A 22864-nucleotide genomic window follows, 5' to 3' on the forward strand; every position below is an offset into this window, starting at 1 on the left:
TCATTCCTTGTAATAGGAATAGAATGGGGAAAAAAAAATAAATGAAAAATGTAAAGCGCCCCCATCCGCTCGTGCTTGCACGCAGATGCCAATGCATACGTAGGTCGCACCCTCATATATAAATGGCGTTCAAACCTCACGGCTGCAAACGTTCGAGTGAGAGCAATAATTCTAGCACTAGACCTCCTCTGTAACTCTAGACTGGTAATTTGTAAAAAAAAAATTTAAAGCGTAGCCTATGAAAATTTTTAAGTACTGAAGTTTGGCCCCATTCCATGAGTGTGCACAATTGACATGTTGGGTATCTATTTACTATATTTTAAAAATTGGGGTAAATATTGTGGTTTGTTTGTGTGGGTTTTTTTTTTTTTTGTTCCCAAAAAAAAAAAAATCACGTTTGAAAAATAGCTTTGTATATATATATATTTATATATATATTGTTCTGAGTAATTTTTCTAGCAACAAATTATGATTTGTACATGTAGGAGAGGAATGCCAGAATTGGCTTGGGCTGCAAGTGGTTAAAGGGGTTGTAAAGGCAGAAGGATTTTTATCTTCATGCATTAAGATAAAAAGCCTTCTGTGTGTAGCAGCCCCCCATAATACTTACTTGAGGTCCCTCTCTGTCCAGCAATGTTCCCGACTGTCTCAGCCGTCCGAGATTCTCCTTCCTGATTGGCTGAGACGCAGCAGCTGCGCCATTGGCTCAAAGTCAGCTAGACAGCTAGGGAAGAAAGGGGGCGGGGCCGGGTCCATGTCTGAATGGACACAAGGAGCTGTGACTCCGCTCGGGTGCTCCCATAGAGAGCTGCTTGCTGTGGGGGCACTGAACAGGAGGAGGGAGGGGCCAGGAGCACAGAAGAGGGACCCGAGAAGAGGAGGATCTGTGCTGCTCTGTGCAAATCCACTGCAACAGAGCAGGTAAGTATAACATGTTTATTATTTTTTATAGGAAAACAAACAAGACTTTACAATCACTTTAAATTGTGCTAAATATTGGGTGTGGCTTAAAGGTGGTATGGTTAAATAGTCTGAGATGACTTGCATAGTGCAGAATGTGGTAATGTCAAATGGGTAATGTACAGTGCAAAATGAGGGGGCAAGGATGCCAATCCTGCCATTTATATACCATCCTATGCATCCATACACCTCTGTAGTTGGTGCAGGGAGAGGAATGTGGTAGGTAGTTCGTGCAGGAAAGGAGCGCAGATAGTAGGGAAGTATATGGTGTGAACAAGCCCTAAGTCATTTGCTCCAACACTACAGGGGCCATTGGGCAATGAAACCAAAACACACAGATAATTCTCCTGCGCTGTGCAGTAGGCCTAGGTGCAGAGTTGTGCTTCTATTTTGATGGATAATGCCCACCTCGCTGCCTTACACAGACTGGTGACGCACAGCTTGACTCCCACCATACATTGGATCATACTGGAATCCGTATTGACAGGGTCCCTGTTAGAGTAAGCATTCTAACCCATACAACTGGTCCTGTGTAATACTTATGCACTGCAGCTCTATTATAGGAAATTGACTCCCATATCAATCTGTTAAAAATGCTGTGGGTGAATGGGCTTATCACTAACATGGATCGGGTAGGTCAGCCTATTGTCTTACTACCACTCTCTATTACCATATTCTTTTTGCCATACACTGGCTACAGGCACACAGCAGCAGTACTGGCCTCCCACCCTCCTACAGACACTGCTCTCACCCCCACCCACCCCACCAGCTCATTCCTCCTCCGCAAGTACCTTCTGACATTTTACAAAATCCCGCCAAAATACCTTCTCCGACACACCAACCTGTCATGAAGTGCATACAGCGTCGCTGATTTGATACACCACCGACCTGACCTCCTCCTTCCTCTCTCAGAATGAGCTTCTGCAGCTGGCATCGGCACGATCTTCGAACTTGGGCGATGAGCTCCCATCCTGCCAGCTCCGCCTAGTTCCCCACGTAGGCATATTTCTGCAGGCAGCGCTGGAGGGGTGGAGGGAGGAGAATCTGGGCCAGCGGCGCTATATGTACTTAGTGACAGGCGCAGCTGTTCCAGGCAAACATGTCTCATTCACGGGTGCAGTGTCTGTCCAAGCACAGTGCACCCCCCCCCCCCCCCCACCTCAGGGCCCCTGTGCAGTACTTCTGGCGCCCTTTTCCCCCCAAAAGAGGCCGTTTCCTATCCCAAGCCAGGCTGGTTTGCATCTATTCAGATACATAGTGTGGCTCTGCTCGCAGCTTTTGACTGACAGTGTCTCCTGCTGCTCTCAACCAAGCCTGTGAGAGAAGGGAAAAGAGCTGCTGCAGGTGTGCATAGCGCTGGATCGAGATCAGGCTCCCAGCATTTCATATTCCTGACGTGCCTGCTGTACCATGTACTGTGCTTGTATGAAAAAAGTATCCTGTTCTCTTTGTATGCTTCCTTTATGTGAAGTTCGTAGTGTTCCTGCCAGTCCCTCTGCTTTCCTATTAGAAACTGACCACACTAAGCAGGCGAACACATCATGGCCAGTTCTCTAACGGTGCTGGGAACTCAACCTGCTCTCCTCCCAATGATCAGACTTGTTCTGACCCACACACACACACACACACAGCCTTTCACTGGAAAGTTCAGTGTGCTGATGCTTCTCCTCCCCCAGCTCTTATGCAGCTGAGAACAGAGGAAACAGAGGGATTGAGATCACTTATGAAAAAGGATATTTGTTTGTGTTTTTTTTTTTTTTCATATCTATACACAAATGTTTTGCCTTTAATTTTAAATGTAATGGTTTGTTTTACAAGGTGATCATTTACAATCACTTTAATGCAGAGAATGCATTAAAGTGGTTGTATACCCATTTTTCTTAATTTTTACCTACAAGTAAGCCTGTAGGTAAAATGAATATCTCTTAAACCTGTACGGTTTAGGAGATATTCACTTTGTATGCAGCCGCTGACGTCAGCGGCGCATGTGCTGTGAATGCCGGGAAGAAGTCTCCCGTGCGGGAGTGACGTCATTGCAGCTCCGGCCACGAACCCTGAAGACACGCCGAGGGCAAAATGTCAACTCCCTCGGCGTGAACTGTCCTGCGATACAGGGACCTCGTTCTAAGGTAAGTATTTCATAATGAGCTAGTATGTGATGCATACTAGCTCATTATGCCTTTACCGTGCCGTTTTTTTTTTTTTTTTTTTTTCTGCGGGTAATGTAAAAAAAACTTCTGCCTTTTAGAACTTCTTTAATGGCACCCAAACGCATCTAAGAAGCTAATTTAGTGATCAGTGCGGAATGGCTTCCATTTCTGCACAGTAACCACAGAGGGTCACTCGCCCCAATTAACATTGCCTTGTAATTTTTTTCAATCAATACAAGGTGTTCTTTGATTGTACGAGGTGTGACATCACAATCCTTTTTTTCTGAAAAAAAAAAAACCTATGCAGTTAAAAGGCCCTGTGCAGCTTTGTAAAGTGTTCATTTATAATTTTTTCCCTTATCGTCTTTCAGGACAGCACTTGAGAGAGTGACTCCTCCCCTTGCCAACAGGAAACACCTCTTCCACCAAACTTTAAAAGGAGGCTCCTTTCCACACATTGTCAGTTTTTGTGTTTCCTCCGGAGGGAACACTTTGTGGGGAAGTCAGGGCTCTCAGGTGCTGTCCTGGGAGCTCAGGTTTCCTGGTTTTTTTCATCAAACACTTTTTTACCTCATGAGAGCTGTTCCTCCCATTCCACAGCTGAGGTGAAGTGCTGCTGGCTGGGCTCCCTCTCCCTCTTCATATGGGCTCAGGGTGAGTCCGACTGTCGTGGGCATCGCTCCTAGGCGGCGGCAAGACAGGCGGTGGCCGTTTACTATATTTTTTTCTCAGGTCCACCGCCTGTTGCTCATTGCACCGCCGCCATATTGGGGATGGCAGCGGGGCTCCATTCGCCGGAAGTGAGGCATCCGGAGGGGGCGGCGCCCACGGAACAGGCGTGCGGCGTCATTTCCGCCGGAAATCGCAGAGGGAAAGGGGAGGAACGGGGCTGGTGCTTATTTAGCGGTTCTGGTCCGGCGCACTGGCGCTATTGGAGTCCGGAACCGGCGTTTAGCCACACAAACACAGCAAGCGCTCCTCGATGGAATCGATGGCGGCAGCGAGTGGGACAGGCACAGGCACCAGCAAGGCCCAGGTAAGGTGCAGTTGTATACTGTCTTCCCTGTACTGTGGGGTCTCTCTCTCTCTCTCTATCCCCCCCCCCCCCGGTGGCAGGGGCCTGTCTGGGCACATAAAGCAGTTAGCTCTTACTGTGCACCTGTGGTGAGCATCCTTGGGTATAGGACAGGTTGTCTCACTGGGATGGTTTCTTCTTTTGTCTCATGGCAGGCCAAGAGCTCTGATCCAGTGGCAAAAAGAAAATGTCCTTCATGTAAATCCAAGCTACCTGAAGGATGGAAGAAGACGTTATGTCAAGCTTGTATTGATTTGCTAGTTAAAGAAGAAGCTTCTTCCGCTTGCAGCGACTTGATTGCATCAGTTAAAAAGGAACTTGATGCGACTATTCAATCATTTCGCTCTTCCCTAGCAAACCCATCCCTGAGTCAGCCTACTACCTCACAGTCCTCCCAAGGCTCACTTATAGTCCCGGTGATGGAGACTGAGGCATCTCCTACCCCAGAGGGACATTCCCCCTCTCAATCTGAGGATTCTGATGAGGGTGAGGAAGGAGAAAATTTACCTTCAAGATTTAAATTGTCTTTAGAACAGGTAGATGGCCTGTTAAAAGCAATCTATACCACACTGGGTCTGGAGGAGGAAAGAAAGGAGTTATCTCTGCATGATAAAATGTATGCAGGGCTTAGCGAGCACAAAAATCGCAATTTCCCAGTACACTCTGTTATTTCTGAAGCTATTAAGAAAGAGTGGGCAGAGCCAGAGAGAAAGCCTTTCTTTCCCAAAGCCTTAAAAAGGCGTTTCCCTTTTGATGAAGATCCAGCGGCGGTTTGGAACAGAAACCCCAAACTAGATGCCGCGTTTTCCCAGGTCTCGAGGTCTACAGATTTGCCATTCGAGGACATGGGGGTATTGAGAGATCCCATGGATAAAAGGATGGACCAGCTACTAAAGAGGGCTTGGCAATCCATCATGGGAAATCTTAAACCTACTATGGCAACTACAGTGGTATCCAGAAATATGGAGTTCTGGTTAGAGCAACTTAAGGCCCATATCTCAGCAGACTCACCAAAACAAGAAATTTTGGATTCATTTTCAACTCTGTCTGCCGCTGTCGCATTTATATCGGATGCTTCAGCGGAATCAATTAAAATGACAGCTAGATCTGCTGCCCTAGCCAACTCAGCCAGAAGGGCTCTGTGGTTGAAAACTTGGCCGGGGGACGCGGCATCCAAAAACAAGCTGTGTGGGATACCGTTCCTGGGTGACTTGCTTTTTGGACCTGATTTAGATGCGGTTCTAGATAGAACTGCTGATAAAAAGAAGTCTTTTCCCATCAAAAAGAAAAAGCAGCCAGTTAAACGGTTTTTTCGTTCCCAAAGGGCTCAAGAACAAACCAAACCCCAGGAGAAAAGAAAAAATTGGGCATTGCAGAAGGGTAAAGGCAAAGGAAATGTCCTTTTCCATCCTCCTGCAGCCTCCGGTAAAGCACAATGACTTGTGCGTACCAGTGGGGGGAAGGCTTCAAAGTTTCCTTCCCCTTTGGGCCAGCATGACAGAAAGTCTATATATTTTGGACATGCTGTCCCAAGGTTACAGGATAGAGTTTTCGGATCGCCCGCCAGAAAGATTCTTTGTAACAAACCTACCAAGGGATCTAACAAAGGCTCTGGCCATGAAGAACCTTTTAAAGGATCTGAGGCACCAGAGGGTAGTGATACCAGTATCCCCAGAAGAACAGGGTCAGGGTTTCTATTCACACATCTTTCTGATAAGAAAACCATCCGGAAACTTCCGTCTTATCCTCAACCTAAAACCCCTGAACAAGTCAGTCCTATACAAAAAGTTTTGTATGGACTCAATTTTCACGGTCAGAAACATTCTGACAAAAGATTGTTTTATGGCATCAATCGATCTGAGGGATGCTTATCTTCATATTCCTGTAGCACCTCAGTCCCAGAAGTTCCTGAGGTTTGCGGTGAATATGGGCAAGGAGATTATACATCTTCAGTTCAGGGCCCTTCCCTTCGGCCTGTCGTCAGCTCCTCGTATTTTTACGAAGATAATGGCGGAAGCTCTCGCCCCTCTTCGACTCCAGGGGATTGCGGTAATTCCATATCTGGACGACCTCCTCTTTTTTGCCCCATCCAGGGAAAAGTTGCAGGAGGATTTGAACAAATCCCGCAGTCATTTGGAGTCACTAGGGTGGATAGTGAATGTTCAAAAATCAAATTTCATCCCAGCTCAGCAAGTACTGTTTCTGGGTTATTTGATAGATTCAGTGGAGCAAAAGATTTTTCTCCCAGAAGAGAAAAAGATCAAGGTCCAAAGGGTAATAACGGCACTACAAACAAATCAACTGATTTCAGTCCGAAAGGTTATGTCGGCTCTGGGGACATTAACCTCTTCAATGCCAGCCATCCAATGGGCAAGGCTGCATTTCAGGACTCTCCAGAGGTTCCTTCTAAGGACATGGAACCACAGGACGGAGAGTTTGGATACAAAAGTAAAGATTCCCACCAGAGTCAAACGTTCACTTTGGTGGTGGAAAAGTCAGGTGGTACTGCAAAGAGGTCTTCTTTGGTCTTTTCCGACCGGGAAAGTGGTCACAACAGACGCCAGTTTGCAGGGATGGGGGGCCCACATGGGTCAAGCCTTAGCGCAGGGAACATGGTCCCAGTTCGAGGCCCAAAGATCCTCAAATTGGAGAGAGCTGAAGGCAGTTGCCCTAGCATTAGCTTTCTTCTCTCAAAACCTCATAGGTTGCCATGTCCAGATTTTGTCGGACAATGCCACGGCCATAGCCTACCTGAACAAACAGGGAGGCACAAGAAGCAGGGCCCTTCACTTACTGTCAGTAGAGATTCTGGAGTGGGCGGAGAACCACTTACTATCTCTATCTGCAGTCCATCTAAAAGGCACATTGAACGAAGTAGCGGATTATCTGAGCCGACAAAAAGTTCAGGAATCAGAGTGGAGTCTGAACAGGAAGGTGTTTGCATTAATCACCAGTGTTTGGGGCCTTCCGCAGGTAGATCTGTTTGCTTCAAAACAAAACACGCAGCTCCCGAATTTTTTCTCCCTTCAGAGAGACATTTGCTCTCAGGGGATAGATGCTCTGGCACATCCGTGGGATTTTCACCTGGGGTATGCTTTTCCTCCATTTCGATTAATCTCTCTAGTGTTGAGGAAAATACTGAAAGAGAGAGTATCAATCATTTTGATTACTCCATATTGGCCAAAGAGAGCTTGGTTTTCCACGATTCTGCAGTTGGCAATCAAACTATGTTGGCATCTCCCGCTCAGTCAGGATCTGTTGATTCAGGGGCCAGTGCTTCATCCAGGGGTAGACAGGTTAAAGCTCACTGCCTGGTATCTGAGGAGCAATTAATGAGAAGCAAAGGCTTTTCAGAACGTTTAACTGCTACGTTGCTTTCCAGTAGGAAAAAGGTAACCAGGGATATTTACGCCAAAGTATGGAAAGTCTATGTTTCTTTCTGTCATTCCGAACATAGGGGGGTTAAAGACCTAGTTTCAGTGCTGGAATTTTTGCAAAAGGGTGCAGACAAGAATCTGGCGGTCAGCACTCTTAAGGTGCAGGTGGCTGCCTTGGGAGTTTATCTGGAGAGATCCTTATCTTCAGAAACTCTGATCATGAGATTTTTCAAAGCACTTTCCAGGTCGAGACCGGTACCGGTGAAGCATTTCCCAAATTGGGATCTCTCGGTGGTTCTGCAGGCTCTGGCAAAAGAACCATTTGAGCCTTTACAGGCCATATCCCTAAAGAATTTAACTTTGAAGACTATTTTTCTGGTCGCAATTACTTCAGCAAGAAGGATTAGTGAACTGCACGCCCTATCAGTAAAAGAGCCTTTTTTGTCAGTTTTTCCTGATAGAGTTGTCCTTAAAGTAGATCCGGGGTTTTTGCCAAAAGTGGCAAGCTTTAGTAACAGGTCTCAAGAGATTACTCTACCAACCTTTTCTGCTAACCCTTCGGGTGCAAAGGAAGAGCAGTTTCACAATTTAGACGTAAGACGTATCCTATTACAGTATTTGGAAGTAACAGGAGGGTTTAGAGTTTCAGATTCATTATTTGTTCTTTTCTCTGGAAACAAGAAAGGCCAACAAGCATCAAAAGCATCATTGGCTAGATGGCTTAAGACAGCTATTTCTGTAGCCTATTCTCAAATGGGTTTATCTTCCCCGCTGGGAATTAGGGCTCATTCAACAAGAGCCCAGGCCACTACATGGGCAGAAAGAGCTGGTGCCACCCCAGATCAGATTTGTAAGGCGGCTACGTGGTCAAGCTACTTAACGTTTGTCCGTCATTACAGACTGGATCTCCTATCAGCAGGTGATCAGGCTTTTGGCAGAAAGGTTCTGCAGGCTGTGGTCCCTCCCTAGGGGGGTAAGTCTCTATTATCCTCTCAAGTGCTGTCCTGAAAGACGATAAGGGAAAATTCAAGTTAGACTTACCGGTAACTTGTTTTCCTTGAGTCTTTCAGGACAGCAGCATCCCGCCCTATTGTTTTTTCATATATATACTGTGACTAATCATATCTCGATTATGTGTTCCAGTTTGGGGCCGGAGGTTCTCTACTACTACTGACAATGTGTGGAAAGGAGCCTCCTTTTAAAGTTTGGTGGAAGAGGTGTTTCCTGTTGGCAAGGGGAGGAGTCACTCTCTCAAGTGCTGTCCTGAAAGACTCAAGGAAAACAAGTTACCGGTAAGTCTAACTTGAATTTTTATTTCATTCATTCATTTATAATTTCATTCCTAAGTCCTGCTTCGCGTTGCAGTGATTTAGCATGTAATTTGACAGTCACCAAAAGCAGTACAGAAACTACTTTTGGGAATCAGTGCAGCACCACAAATGCGTTGTCATACCAATTCAGACGGTACCATTTCTGGCAATAGTCGCCGATTTGACATGTCATGTAGTGTGACATGTAATTTCTGTACTGCTTTTGGTGACTTTGGAGTGTGATTTCAATAGACATATGTGCAGAAACCCGCACAGATGTCTCTGAAATTGCCCCAGCATTTTTACAGTATGATAGCAGTACATATAAACTTGGTCTGTAAAATTGCACAGCTGTATAAAAGGTGAGTTTGTGACATATGCGAACGTAGACATAAGCACATAGCTGTTTTTCCAAGACAAAGGGGTTGGGCTGTTCTGAGGTTCGAACTGTATGGAATGGGACTGTTCTGAGGTCTGAAGTGCATACATATACAATGGAGCTGATGAGGTCTGAAGGTATCTATCTATCTATCTATCTATCTATCTATCTATGCTGGCTTCTAATTCTGGGTGAGATTTGACTAGACTTAATTCAACCTAAATTGCATAACCGTTTTATCTTTCTTTTCAGCTGAAACTTGCACAGAACCTTCCATTGTTCCGTCCTACTATACTACCTCTGATGCAGTTATATCGTCTGAAGTGGTTTTCATTGTAGAGATCTCTCTGACTTGCTCTAATGGGGCACAGGTGAGTTCATACTGGGTGACTGATTTTTTTTCCTCCTTAGCATTAATTTTATCACTAAGGTGATTTATGGTAGTCTAGTTAAAGGCCAAGTTCGACTTTAGGGGAAAAATAGTAAATGCACATATTTTTGAAGGTAAAAAATGTGCATTTTATTAATTTTATCCAACAGTTGCCTGAAAAGTATTGCACCCACAATCGATTGTAGGTGTCATGTCATGACGTGGCTGTGTGGTCAGAGCCCTGCCCACTGTCATAAGAGGGGGGCTTGAGGTGGGGGGATGGGTGCTGTTCAAGGTACACCCTAAATACCAGTGTAACATGTTCTAAAGATGTAAAATTTTGTAAATCATGACAAGATCATCCACTTTTTGGACTTAACTATTGAGGTGAAAAATAACAAATGACTAAGACATATTTTTTTTAAAACTGTTGACAGCAACATTTATATACTGGTGGATAGCTGTCATTTTTGCCCAGTGGCTCCTAAACATACTAAAGGGTCAGTTGAAAAGATCCTGGAGAAACTGTAGCAAGAACATTGACTATGATGAACAAGCAAATATGATGGGACAGAGTTTTTCTTAAAAAAAAAAAAAAACAGGTCTATCCTGAAAGCAGACAAACCACTTCCAAAAATATTACCTGCACAGCCAAGATTCATATACAGGAGAGCACCCACCCTAGCAATCAAAATACTCTTACCTTTTTTCAGGGCAAAGGCTTTTTTCCATGTAGGAGGTGCTTTGCATGTCAAAATAAAAATCGAAATGAAAAAAAATGCAGACTTTTGTGTCCACATCTACAGGGAGAGAGTACACTATTAGGGATTTTATATATTGCATAACTGAAGGAATAGTTTATGTACTTCAATGTCCATGCAATATACAGTTTGTGTGGAGAACGAAGAGGCTGATGTGGAAAACGATCCCGGAACACGTTCAAAACATACCTAATGGTTACAAGAAACATAGCATATCAAGACATTTCACACAATATCATGACACGCACCCAACACTATTACAGTTCTGGGCTATTGATTAAAACAAACCACACTGGAGAGGGAGCAATGGACAAATGGATTTTTGAGTTGGATAAACTCCAACCTAAAGAACACAATATAGTTATAATTTAATTTAAATTGCTTAATTTCCAATCATTAATCATGTGGTAGTACCGTTTTTTTTTTTGTTTTTTTTTTTTGTGTTTTGTTTTTTTTTTTTTTTTGTTTTTGTTTTTTTCACCACTAGATGGGATGTGATAGCATCATAGGAATTCATGTTTTCACTTAGGGCTATTTTTTTTAATATGTAATTTTAGTACCTTTTATTTATATTAATTTGTATTGCAGTTTTAAATTAAGGGTTGTTTATAATATGTTATTTGAGGTCACAGTGATCCTGTAGATTTTAAATCTGATAATGCATTTTGGTATGTAAATTTTTTTTTTTTTTTTTTTTAAACCTATCAGTTTGAATTTTTTGTAATGGTATAAGTCAGCAGCAGCTATTCTATATGTTTTATTTTTTGCGAGGAATCATCCATCGCGGTGGCTACAGACACAGTAAGTGGCTATAAGTCCCAGCATTCGTCAATAAGCTCCCTAACCGGAGGCAGTCACATGACCAATGATGCAAAACATTGAGTAGGGCCTGTGAAGCCATTTTCGGTGTCTCAGATACCCGGAGGGTGGTGAGGAAACTATGGTATTTCTGGTGGTTTTTATTATATGCATTATTCAAGATGTTACTAATGTGAGTGCATAGAGTTCATTTTATAAAGTGTCTTAAGTGTACATATTGTGCTATGAGCGTATTCCTTTTAAATATTTGAGCAATACTGTGAAGTGGCAAAAACTCTGGCAAGCCCCTTTTTAAAGGGACAACATTCATGAAGGTGGTGAAAATTGGTTGCATGGCGGATCCGCAGGGCTGGTAATTTAAATCGCATTTGCTGACCTTTTAGGTCATTGTAGAAGGTGAGAGGGCACTGTGCCCAGAGGTGATTGGTGGTTGAAGAATCTTTTTGGATATTCACCAAAACACTATATAATTTGCTTTTAGTGTGGACTTTTGTTGAGCACCGCAACTTCAATGTGGACACTTGATTTTGTTTTACAATTGAGAGCACATTTGTCTTATCACATCACTGAATGCTTTTTGAATCTGGTGTTTTATACTTAAAGTGGAAGTCCGTGCAAAATCTAAAATCTCTACATCTATAGACAACTGGGATCCAACACTAGCCTCTCTATCCCTGTAAAAAAAAAAACGAGTAAACATACCTTTTTGGAAGCCAATCTGACCCGCTCCAACCAGAGCCCGCACTGTCACTTCCCATTAATTTCACAGCAGGTGTCCTCTGCAGAGCTTCTAGCGCTGGAGATTGGGTCGGAGCGGGTCACATCGGCTTCCAAAAAGGTATGTATACTCCTCCTCTTCTTTACAGGGATAGAGAGGTTAGTGTTTAGATCCCTGGTGTTTAGATTTTGCATGGACTTCCACTTTAAGCTGTATATGTTGACCTTAATCTTACAGAGCAAGTAAGGTTAAATTATTTACCACATGCAGCTCTTTTCCAATTTTTTATTTGTTACTTTTATATATTTATAGGAACAGCGACCATTTTCATGTTCCAAAAGTGAACCTTGCCTTTTTAAAGAATGGGTTCATTTTTACCATTATAATTAGGCTCTGGAAGCCCTTGATGCTGTAGAGCCCCCAAGGGTTGCCCATACAAAGCCTGATATGTAAATGTAATGCAGTTAAAACAGAGCTGTATGCTCCATGGTTTTTTTTTTTTTTTTTATTGTTTGGGGGGAGGGGGGGGGGGGCGGCACGCATAGGTCTGTATTTAAAGCACTGCTAGCACTCAAGCTAGAGACAAACCATACATTAACAGTGAGGTCTTGCTAGCCCTTGTCATGTTTGGCATTGCTTTCCCATTTATTTTTTTTTGGGGGGGACCAAACGGCAGTTCTACATGTACCATGCACATTTCCATTTTGGGAGACCAGGCAGGATCCTAAGATAGAAGATGTCTTACCATCTGTTTCTGTTATTGCTGCTGTCCCCATGCAGTTTAATCCCCTGCTCTGCTCTAAAATCTGATCGACTGGCCTCTAAAAGAGACCTATGGTCAAGAACCACACAAATAATATTAATATTTATTATTATTATCTCATGATGCACAAAGCAGGACTGGCTTTCAAACTGACAAAGGAGTTCCACAGATAACACTGAGAGAGTCACTCTTCAATAGGTACAACCAGTCCGGCTCTGTTTGTGGGCTTTTGACGGAGCGTCTGACTTGTAAAAAGAGGATCTGCTGTCAGTTACAGCCAAGTTCTTCAGGGCTCCACAGACAGAGCAGATGCAGATGTCAATGTTGCAACGGGGCCCACTGGTTTGAACAGATGGCAGAACAGCCAGAGGTAGGGGGTATGCAGAGCCACAGTTAAAGAGGTGCTCTGGACAAGCAAATGGAAGAGTTCAGAACCAAAATGCAAAGGTACCAGTATTTGCAGGATAGAAATGTTGGGGGTAGGAAGGACTGTGGGCAGTATGTATAGCAGAGAAATTCCATCTGGTTTGAGAAGAGGCATTATGTACAGGGAAACCAGTGCAAATTGCATAGCTGCGGCCAGTATGCACTAGAGAGGAGTGGGATTTCTGGTAGTGCCCCATCCTATACACTTGGTGTGATTGAGGGTGGGGGGGTTGCTAGAAAAATTAGCATGGACAATATGGCAAGAGGTGCCAGAGAACAAAGTATGCATGGGAGGGGGAAAGAGGGTGACCTAGGGTTTTAGAACGTGTCATGTGCACACTGTAGAGTAAAAATGATCTGGTTTAAAGTGGTTCTAAAGGCAGAAGGTTTTTTATACCACAGTGGATGTAAACCCGATTTTCATGAAATTTTAGCTGGACACATATCTGCAGTGTTTTGTTATCCCTCTTCAAAGCACTATGTCCTATAGCTGTCACCTGCTCCGTTCTGTTATCAGCCTGATAACTCCCGAAAAGTTCTCCATCACATATGATAAAAGCCTGAGGTTTGTGTTTGGGAGGATGCTATAAATTAGCACTGAGTTGAATGATTCAACAAAGCTAAAAGTCTCTACCTATGAGGAGAGGGGGTGTGTGCCTTTCCTCCAATCAGCTGTCTTGGCTGTATGCCAATAATCCACTCCCAGTGCTAACCAGGAAGAGAAAATCTAACACGATGTGCACTTTCTAGGGCCGAAACAACTAATCGATTATGAAATCTATTACTATTTTCATACTCTATTAATTGGCCAGTAACATAATGGGGTTAAAAAAGCTAAAATCACCCCTCTATAGTACGAAAAGAGCAAATAATCGCTACTGTAAATATTACTTCCATTGTTCCACAGTAAAAAGAAAATGAACCCCTTACAGTAGTGATTATCTGCTGTTTTTGTAAGGGCTAATTTTAGTTTTTTTGTTTTTTAACCCCATTATGTTACTAAACGTCTTAGGCCTGGTTCACACCTATGTGTTTTTTGGTGCTTTTTGCAGAAACACACTACAGTTCATTTAACATGGTTTCCTATGAGACACGTTCACATCTATGCTTTTTTCAGCTGCTGCATATTTGGAAAGGGTCAAGGACTTTTTTTTTTTTTTCAGTGCAAAACTATGCTTTTTTTTTTTTTTTTTTTTTTGTTCAATATACTTCAATAGAGAAGCTGCAGAAACGCATGTAATGTGTTTTTGCAGCAATTTGTGTTTTTTATTCTGCCCAACAACAAATTGGCGTAAAAAGAGCTTTAAAAAAAATGAAAAAACACAAATCGCACATAGAGCTAAATCATGTGCACAAAAATCAAAACGCACAGCAAAAAGCACTGCAGAAACAGATCAAAAGCAAACTGCATAGGTGTGTACTGAGACAACAGTATTAAAACATTATTGATGCTGCGAAAGAAGACGTGGTGGATCCCCAGTACTACTCCTGTCAATCGATGCAGAGAAAGCATTCGACAGGGTAGACTGGGGATTTATGATGGATACGATGCAGCATCTCGGATTGGGTCCTAAAATCATGAAGTGGATCAAAAATTTATATAATGGGCCCACGGCAATGGTTAAGGTTAACGGGAGACTCTCACCAATTTTTGAGATATACAATGGAACGCGCCAAGGATGCGCGCTCTCGCCACTCCTATATGTCCTGTCATTGGAACCCTTTTTGGCGACCCTGCGAAACAACCAGGGGATAGGGGGAGCGAGAGGGGGGGATAAAGAATATAAAATTGCGGCGTATGCCGATGATATTTTAATGTACGTAACAAACCCTAAGACGACTCTGGCGAATATAATTAAAGAAATAAAAGACTATGGAGAACTCTCTAATTTCAAAATTAATCCTATATAAACAGAAATACTAAACATCGGATTGGGAAAAAACAAAGCTTTTGCTCTTCAAAGAGAATATCCATTCACGTGGGTAAAAGGTGAACTATCATATTTGGGAATTAAAATAACATCAAACTATGAGAGAATATACCCAGCAAATTACATCCCATTAATAAACGAGATAAAGGAAGAAATAAAAAAGATAAGTCTACAATCAACATCCTGGATGGGCAGAATAAATATGTACAAAATGGTGATATTACCGAAAATAATGTACAACTTCCAGATGTTACCTATCGCGATCCCTCCGAGTTTTTTCAATATAATAAAAAAAATGCAGATAAAATATATATGGCATAACAAAAAGCCGAGAGTAAATTATACACTAATGACCAGGAAGAGAAAACACGGCGGTTTAGCCTCTCCAGATATAATAAGGTACTATAAGGCGGTAATATTAGCACGTATAGTAGAGTGGACAAAGGAAAATAGGGGAAAAAAGTGGGGTGAGATAGAAAATACTTTAAGTAGAGCCACACTGCACAAAAATATTTGGACACCAAGTAAGTTTAGAACACTGGATTTAGAATCACACAAATTGACTAAAAACGTATTTAAAGTATGGAATGCACTTTACAGGAAGGAAAAATGGGTATACAATTCACCCTTGATCTCTCTCACAGGAACTAATATTTTTCAAAACTGAAACAAAAAATCCACAAGTTAAAGACATCACGATAAAAGGGAAGATGAAAACAGCACTAGAATTAGAAGTCACGAATGGGTGGAAGATGAGAGAATGGGAACTATTTCAATTACATCACTTTGTAAATTTGTTGCCGCAACCAATTAGAGTCGGAGGAGAGCTAAACCCATTGGAAAAACTGTGTGCCACACAAATCCCACTGAAAAACTGAATCTCAAAAATCTATGGAATACTGACAGACCTTGAAGGATTAGGAAGACCCTCCTATATAGAAAGATGGCAAAAGAATTGGATGTTAAATTTGAAGAACAGCAGGTCCGAGAGGATGATCGGGGCTAGATACGACCACGCCTGGGACATGAACACCATCAAGATGAATTATAAATTCCTGGCGAGGTGGTATCTAACCCCAGTGAGAATTCAGAAATACCAACCGGATAGCTCACCATGTTGCTGGAGAAATTGTGGAGGGAGAGCTACGATGACACATATTTGGTGGGAATGTCCAAAAATAAAGAAATATTGGCTGGAAATAGTCGATCTTATAAATCAGATAACAGAAGAGAAGATAGACTATAATATGTTGACATGTTTATTCCACATCTCTAAAACCCCAAGGAAACAATACACAAAAACAATAATCCCAAAGTTTTTGAATGCTGCGAAGGGACTGATCCCAAAGAGGTGGCTAGGCAGCGAAGGACCAGATATAAGAGATGGTTCAAACAAGTGGATTACTATAGCAAAATGGAATTTCCTAGGAGCAGAGACAAAGACCAAATCGAAAAATTTAATAACATCTGGGGTGCATGGAATAAATTCAAAACCTCAAACAAATACTGGGGGAAGATGTTAGAGGGCACAGGGCCCTGAGCCAGGAAGGGACAGACTGAAACAAACCAGTGGGGGGGGGGGGGGGGGTGAAAAGTTCGATTGGGGAAAGGAGGTCTTTTTGTAGTGTATAAAAACTTAAAATAAATTTTTTTTTTTTTTTTTTTTTTCTAAATGTATAAAAGAATGGAAAATCCCACAATGATGTGAAAATGGGAAGGGATAAAAATTTGAACTGCGAAGTTGAAATAACCCTCCCTAATGAAGTCACTGAAGTGAAAAAAGGAAAAAAAAAAAAAAAAACTGTATACCGAGCCTTGAGCTGGTCACAAGGATCAATTTTCAGATGAGAATATTCAGACGAAAAATCTTTGTACATTCGCTGAATGAAGGAATGTTTGAAATTTTCACTTGCTTTTAACATTCTGTTTTTAAAATGAATATAATTTCTCAACGAAAACCACATACACTGTCTGAAAATTCCTTTGACCAAGAAGTTTTCTATAATTTCTAAATTTTCCCTTCACTGTGGTTGAAAACGAACATCGATTTGACCCCACTAATTTTAGAAAATCAAACAAATGTTCTTAAAATGACTTTTTTTTTTTTTTTTTTATGGCCAGCATATAATATATTCAAGTTCTGTTTGAAAATCTGCAAAACAGTATAATATTTTTGTTTCTATGAATAAAAAAATTTGATCTGAGTCTGATATTTACCAGATTCCACCTCCTAATTGTATATACAGTATATCTCGTTTAATAGCATATACAGTATATCATTTCAGTCTGGTATTCTCAGAGTGGATTAGAGATTTTGCTCCCTAACCGTATAGTTGGTTATTTATATTTACCACTACATACAAATATTTAATAATAAATTGCCTTTTTTTAAACTTTACATTTTTTTAATTAATCGGTAAATAACCTTAAACTACCTTAACCTTAAACTACATTATAAACAACACTTTTTTTTTTAAGGTTATTTACTGATTAATTAAAACAATAATTGGGCAACTAATCGATAAACAGTATATAAAGATGAAGACAGCAGATATACATGTAAATCTTATGTAGTTGGATTTGTTTCATCCCTGTGTATCGTCTGGGGCTGTTCACTTCACTTCATTTCACTTCACTTCACTTCACTGGGTATATGTGAGGGTTCACATCCACTTTAATGCATTCTATGCATTAGGATAAAAAACTTCTGTGTGCAGCAGCCCCCTTAATATTTACCTGAGCCCCATCTCGATCCAGTGATGTTACACGAGACTCGGCTGTTTGGGATTCTCCCTCCTAATTTGCTCCTGCTGCTGTCAGTCAGTGAGCCAATGAGGAGAGAGGGGGGGCGGGCCCAGCCACAGCTTCATGTCTCGATTCTGCGCGGGTGCCCACATAGGAAGCTGCTTGCTGTGGGGGCAGAATGGAGGGACCCGAGAAGAGGATCTAGGCTGCTCTGTGCAAAACCACTGCACAGCGCAGGTAAGTATAACATGTTTGTTGTTTTTAAGCAAAAAAAAAAAAAAACAAGACTTTAGTATCGCTTTAAGGAACAGGGCCTAAGTGTTTTATTATTTCAATGCCATCCTGTTCCTAGCTCACAAAACCCTGCTCATTCTGAATCATTTTCTCAAGAATTCAATACAGTTCTCAGAACGGATTTCTTTTCTCTCCTTATTCAAGATGCCCAGTGCATAAGATTAAGAGAAGTATGGGATTTAAAAATGACAAAAACCTATACTCGCCTATGTGGATGCATGGATCCGAGCTGCAGCTGTCCCCTGCAGGCTTTCCACCTAGAACTGAGTGATCAAAGACATGGTGACTGTCAGTCTCCGGCTATCTATTCTGCCCCATCCAGCGCTCATTGGAGTGTTGGGCTGTGCAGGGGGTGTGAGCGCCTGGCTCAGGCTCTCTGCGCCACAATGAGAGCCTGAGCCAGCTGCCACTCAGGCATCTGGGTGGATCCTAACATTGTTGGGATCCCTGCACAGCTCAGACCGGCTCTGTGATGCCCCTGCACTTCTGTGACCCAGAAGAGAAGTATGACCAAAAGAGTTTTGGTCATACTACATTAATAGAGGTTGTATCCTCCATGATTTAGATCAGGAGTCTCCAAACTATAGCCCTCCAGTTGTTCAGGAACTACTATTCCCATCATTCCTAGTCAAGTCTGTGAATGTCAGATTTAAAAATGTCTCCTGGGATGTGTAGTTCTGCAACAGCTGGAGGGCCGTAGTTTGGAGATCCCTGATTTTAGATTAAATGGGCTATTGGAATGTGAGATCTTTTCGGTTGGGCTCCCTCAAACATCACTATATTCCAAGAATCTAGATTTACCATTCTCTTGGGGGCCAGTAGTCTCAGTTCTTGTTTCCCACTACTTGCTTCTTCCTGGTTGTATTTTTCCACCAGTTGTCTTCCAGGACAGCATGTAAGCAACAGAGGCTCCTTCCACCAGGACAGGAAACGCATCTCCATTTCAAATGTTAAAAGAACATCCCCTGGGGAGTGTGGCCTCCTGCGGCATGTGAGGACCCTCGTCACAGAGCTCCCGCGGTTCATCCTCTTTTGATCCTTCCCTCGGCACATATCCCGTTCCATACTGAACCTCTCCACTGGCTCCTGTCTCCAGGCATCATGCGGACTCGCTTCTTCTGCACCCGGAGCTGATGATGACCCGCAAGGGCGAGAAAGAAGCTGTAATCGTGGTGGCCATGGAGGCCCAAGATGACGCCGGCCATTCACAGCGCACTCCATGAGGCGCTGACAAACTGAAGGACACTGGAGGTAAGTTCCTTAAGTCAAACAAAACCTCAGGGAAAGGGCAGCACAGGGGCTTGCAGCTCGCCACTCCCTGATGCACAAGCCTCTCTGTGTGATCCTGACCTTGCTGACCAAGAGGAGCCTGGAGCATTGGAGGACACACACCCCCTAGAGACTTCCCCCCCCCCCAAACCAACTCCAGACATCTTTAATATGCCCACTGATGAACCTACACAATCCACCTTGAGTGAGATCCTGCAAGCAGTACATAAGTACACAGCCTCAGTGGTGGATCAATTTAGGGGTCTTAAGGAAACGGTGTCCCTTCTCCACCACGACATCCAAAAAATCAGAGAGAACCACAGCAGTGGAAGGTCGAGTTAGTGATTTGGAGGACCAGCTCCCCTCTCTGGTCAGAGCTGCCAGAATGTCTGACCAGCAAGTTACACATGCTAACAGAAGAGCTGATGACATCGCTTGACATGTCAGGATTGTCAGGCTTCCCAAGAAGATAAAGGGTCGGGACCCCACTGAATTTGTGGAACACTGGTTGCAAGAAATATTCGGCAAAGAGGCCTTCACGTCCCTATTTGCAGTGGAGTGGGTGCATTGTACACCACCTTGTCCTCTCCCCGTGGGAAAACCACCGAGCTGCTGCTAAATTACAAGGACCTTTTATCCATCAGTTGGGTAAGGTGTACCACTCCACCTACTCTGTTTACTCCCGCGGGGAGAGTGTCTTGGTTCACAAGACCTTGGCATACCAGGAACTGGACTCATTGGTGGATTCACTAGGGCGCTTTGTATTGCTATACTGTAAGCTATATACTTTAACACTGGTATTGGCTTTTGTTTATATCCCTCCTTTATTCACCAGGAAAATTTTACAATTGCTGCTGTCATACCTGGCTAACAACCCTGACATTCCAGTCCTGGTTATGGGGGACTTTAACTGCTGTCTTGATCCCCTAACTAGATAGGCACCCCCCGGCCCCAACTACTGCACAGGGGATGGACACCACCCTCCGTCGTCTCCTGGCAGAGGTGGGCTGGATTGATGTCTGGCGTCTTCGAAATCCTAATACTCGGCAGTTTTCCTGCTTTTCCAAGATGCATGGGCTCGCTCTTGCATATGGACCTTTTTGCTTGGGCACGATTCGCATACCCAATTACACCTGTGATATAGAGTACTTTCCCCATGGGGTATCGGACCATTCAGTTATTCCCCTCCCATGAACGCATAACCCGGCAAATTGACCAATTCTTTCACACGCATGCACAGTGTGAAGATGTGCTACTGAGGTGGGAGACGTGTCTTAGAGGCACATTTATAACCAAAATAATGCAGTTAAACATAAATCCTCCGCTCTCCTTGAACAGGTGGAAAGCCAGGTGCGGCAGTTGGAATTATCCTATGTACTGGACCTATCTGAATCCACGAGGGAGGGATGGATTTTGGCCCAGGACTCTTTGGCCCGACTGAGATCCTCTGCCGCAGAACAAACCACTTCTTCTTTTTGTAAAAAAAAAAAAAAAAAAAAAAGTGCTCTATGAAGAGGGGAAGAAAACAGGTCACCTATTGGCAAAAATAGCTAGGTCACACCAATCCTCACCAGCCATTGGAGCCATTCGCTCTTCCACTGTGCGGGTAGTCGACAACCCGGAACAAATTGTTACTGAACTGTCCTCCTTTTACTCAGACCTTTTCGGATCTCAAGATTATTCTTCTGAGTCGCTGGCAAGCTATCTTAGTGATTTGTCCTTACCCACCCTATCCTCTGCATTTAGATGCTCCGCTTACCCTAGATGAGCTACAGAAGGTGGGCCTGTTCCTTCCCCACATGTAAAGCCCCTGGGGGGGGCTGCTATTCCCATGGAAGTATATACCACCTATGGGGAGATGATCCTACCCAGGTTGCTGGAGGTTTTTAATTCCTCATTTTAAGGTGGGTGCCTTACCTACTTCAATGTGTAGGGCAAATGTAGTACTGTAACTGAAACTGGGAAAGGACCCTCTGGACCCTAGCTCATACAGACCTATATCACTCCTATAAAGATCTTGGCTAAGGTCCTGGCATTGAGGATGAACAAATTTTATTCTATTATATATCCTGACCAAGCAGGGTTCATGCCTCCAAAAGTCCACAGCCACTAATCTCAGGCAGCTATTCCTGAACATGCAGACACAGGCAGATAATATTGGACAGAGGGCGCTCCTTTCTCTGGACGCAAATAAAGTGTTTGATAGTATCAGTTGGCCATACCTCTGGGCAGGATGGATTTGATTTAAATCACTAGTAAAAAGGCATGATTAAAATCAAGTTGATTTAAATCATAATTTTTAAATAGCAACTGTCATCTCTGTCCCACAGGGGCTCCTCCTCTGACCCGCTGTTGACTCACTGACAGTCCCATTCAGTTAATGGGACGGCTGATGATGCGGCCATGACACAACAAGGTGAGGGACGTGGCGGCAGCAGGTGAGTGGATGCCGGCTAACAGGCGCTGCCATGATGGACCTGAAATTTTAGGTGCTCTTTAAATGTAAGGACTTATTTTTGCTGGTAGTTAGAATCTTTAATATTTGCAAACAAAATGAAGGTTTCCTATTTAGAATGATAACCTGCCAGGTTAGTAAAACGGAGATATCCGAACCGATTCAATCATACAGTTTTTTTTTTACTGTACATTAAGGATGAGCTCAGGCGTGTTCGCAAGCCACGCGTGGCGAGCCCGCCAGGAAGTTGGCACTGCACAGCACTAATCACATTCAGTGAGACATTTCCCGATCTCTGCAGCCGCACATCGGAACAATGTCTCACTGCCTGTGATTAGCGCTGTGCAGTGCCGACTTCCTGGAGGGCTCGGCACGTGTGGCTTGCGAACACGCCTGAGCTCATCCTTAGTGTACATAGATTTGCAAAACAATGGGATAAAGTAATATTCCTGTTCTTTGTTTTATCTCATGGTTACTATGAAGTTGTGTGAATGCATCAATGCAATGCATGTTATCTCAGCTTGCAGAGCTTGGATTAATTGAATGAGTTTACCAAAAATGTAAAATATTCCAGAATATACAGCTTCATGCTATATAGCTAAGCTCCATTTCATGCTGAACAAACTAAATTATTACTGTATCTTAAATGGGAAAACTATTTTTAGAAAGATTTTTACTCAAAGCGTTTTATAAAAATGTATTTAATCGATTTTTAAATAAAAACTTATATATAATTTAATTTTTTTTTTATTATTATTAAATTTTTTTTTTTTTTTTTTATCATTTTTATCCACCCTGCTTCTGGGCAGGACTTCCTACATTTTTGGTGCTCCACTTTATCACATGGGTACGCTAATTGTCACATGACCAGAAATACTGATCCATTTGTGCTTGGATAGGTCTTAACTGATTTGAAGTACCGGTTAGATGGTCTAGCGTGTATGTGTAGTTGGGGGATTTTGAAGCAGTGAAACCAAAGTTCATAGTGCTTCCTCTTCCTCATTACTTTGGTTGACAGTCTAGATACTGGCATACTAATCGCCAGATTACTTTCTTAGGAAA

At 42.9% G+C, this 22864-nt stretch overlaps 1 protein-coding gene across 1 annotated transcript in view; it reads left to right on the forward strand.

Moving 5' to 3' along the window:
* SSR4 (signal sequence receptor subunit 4) overlaps positions 1-22864 on the forward strand; it is a 40677-nt gene that overhangs the window by 2412 nt on the left and 15401 nt on the right. Inside the window, exon 2 of the mRNA XM_073600340.1 lies at positions 9504-9622. Coding sequence (XP_073456441.1) covers positions 9504-9622 — 119 coding nt within the window. The remainder of the gene's footprint in view (positions 1-9503; positions 9623-22864) is intronic.

This window comes from Aquarana catesbeiana, linkage group LG09 (assembly GCF_042186555.1).
Source record: "Aquarana catesbeiana isolate 2022-GZ linkage group LG09, ASM4218655v1, whole genome shotgun sequence".
NCBI classification, from domain to species: Eukaryota; Metazoa; Chordata; class Amphibia; order Anura; family Ranidae; genus Aquarana; species Aquarana catesbeiana.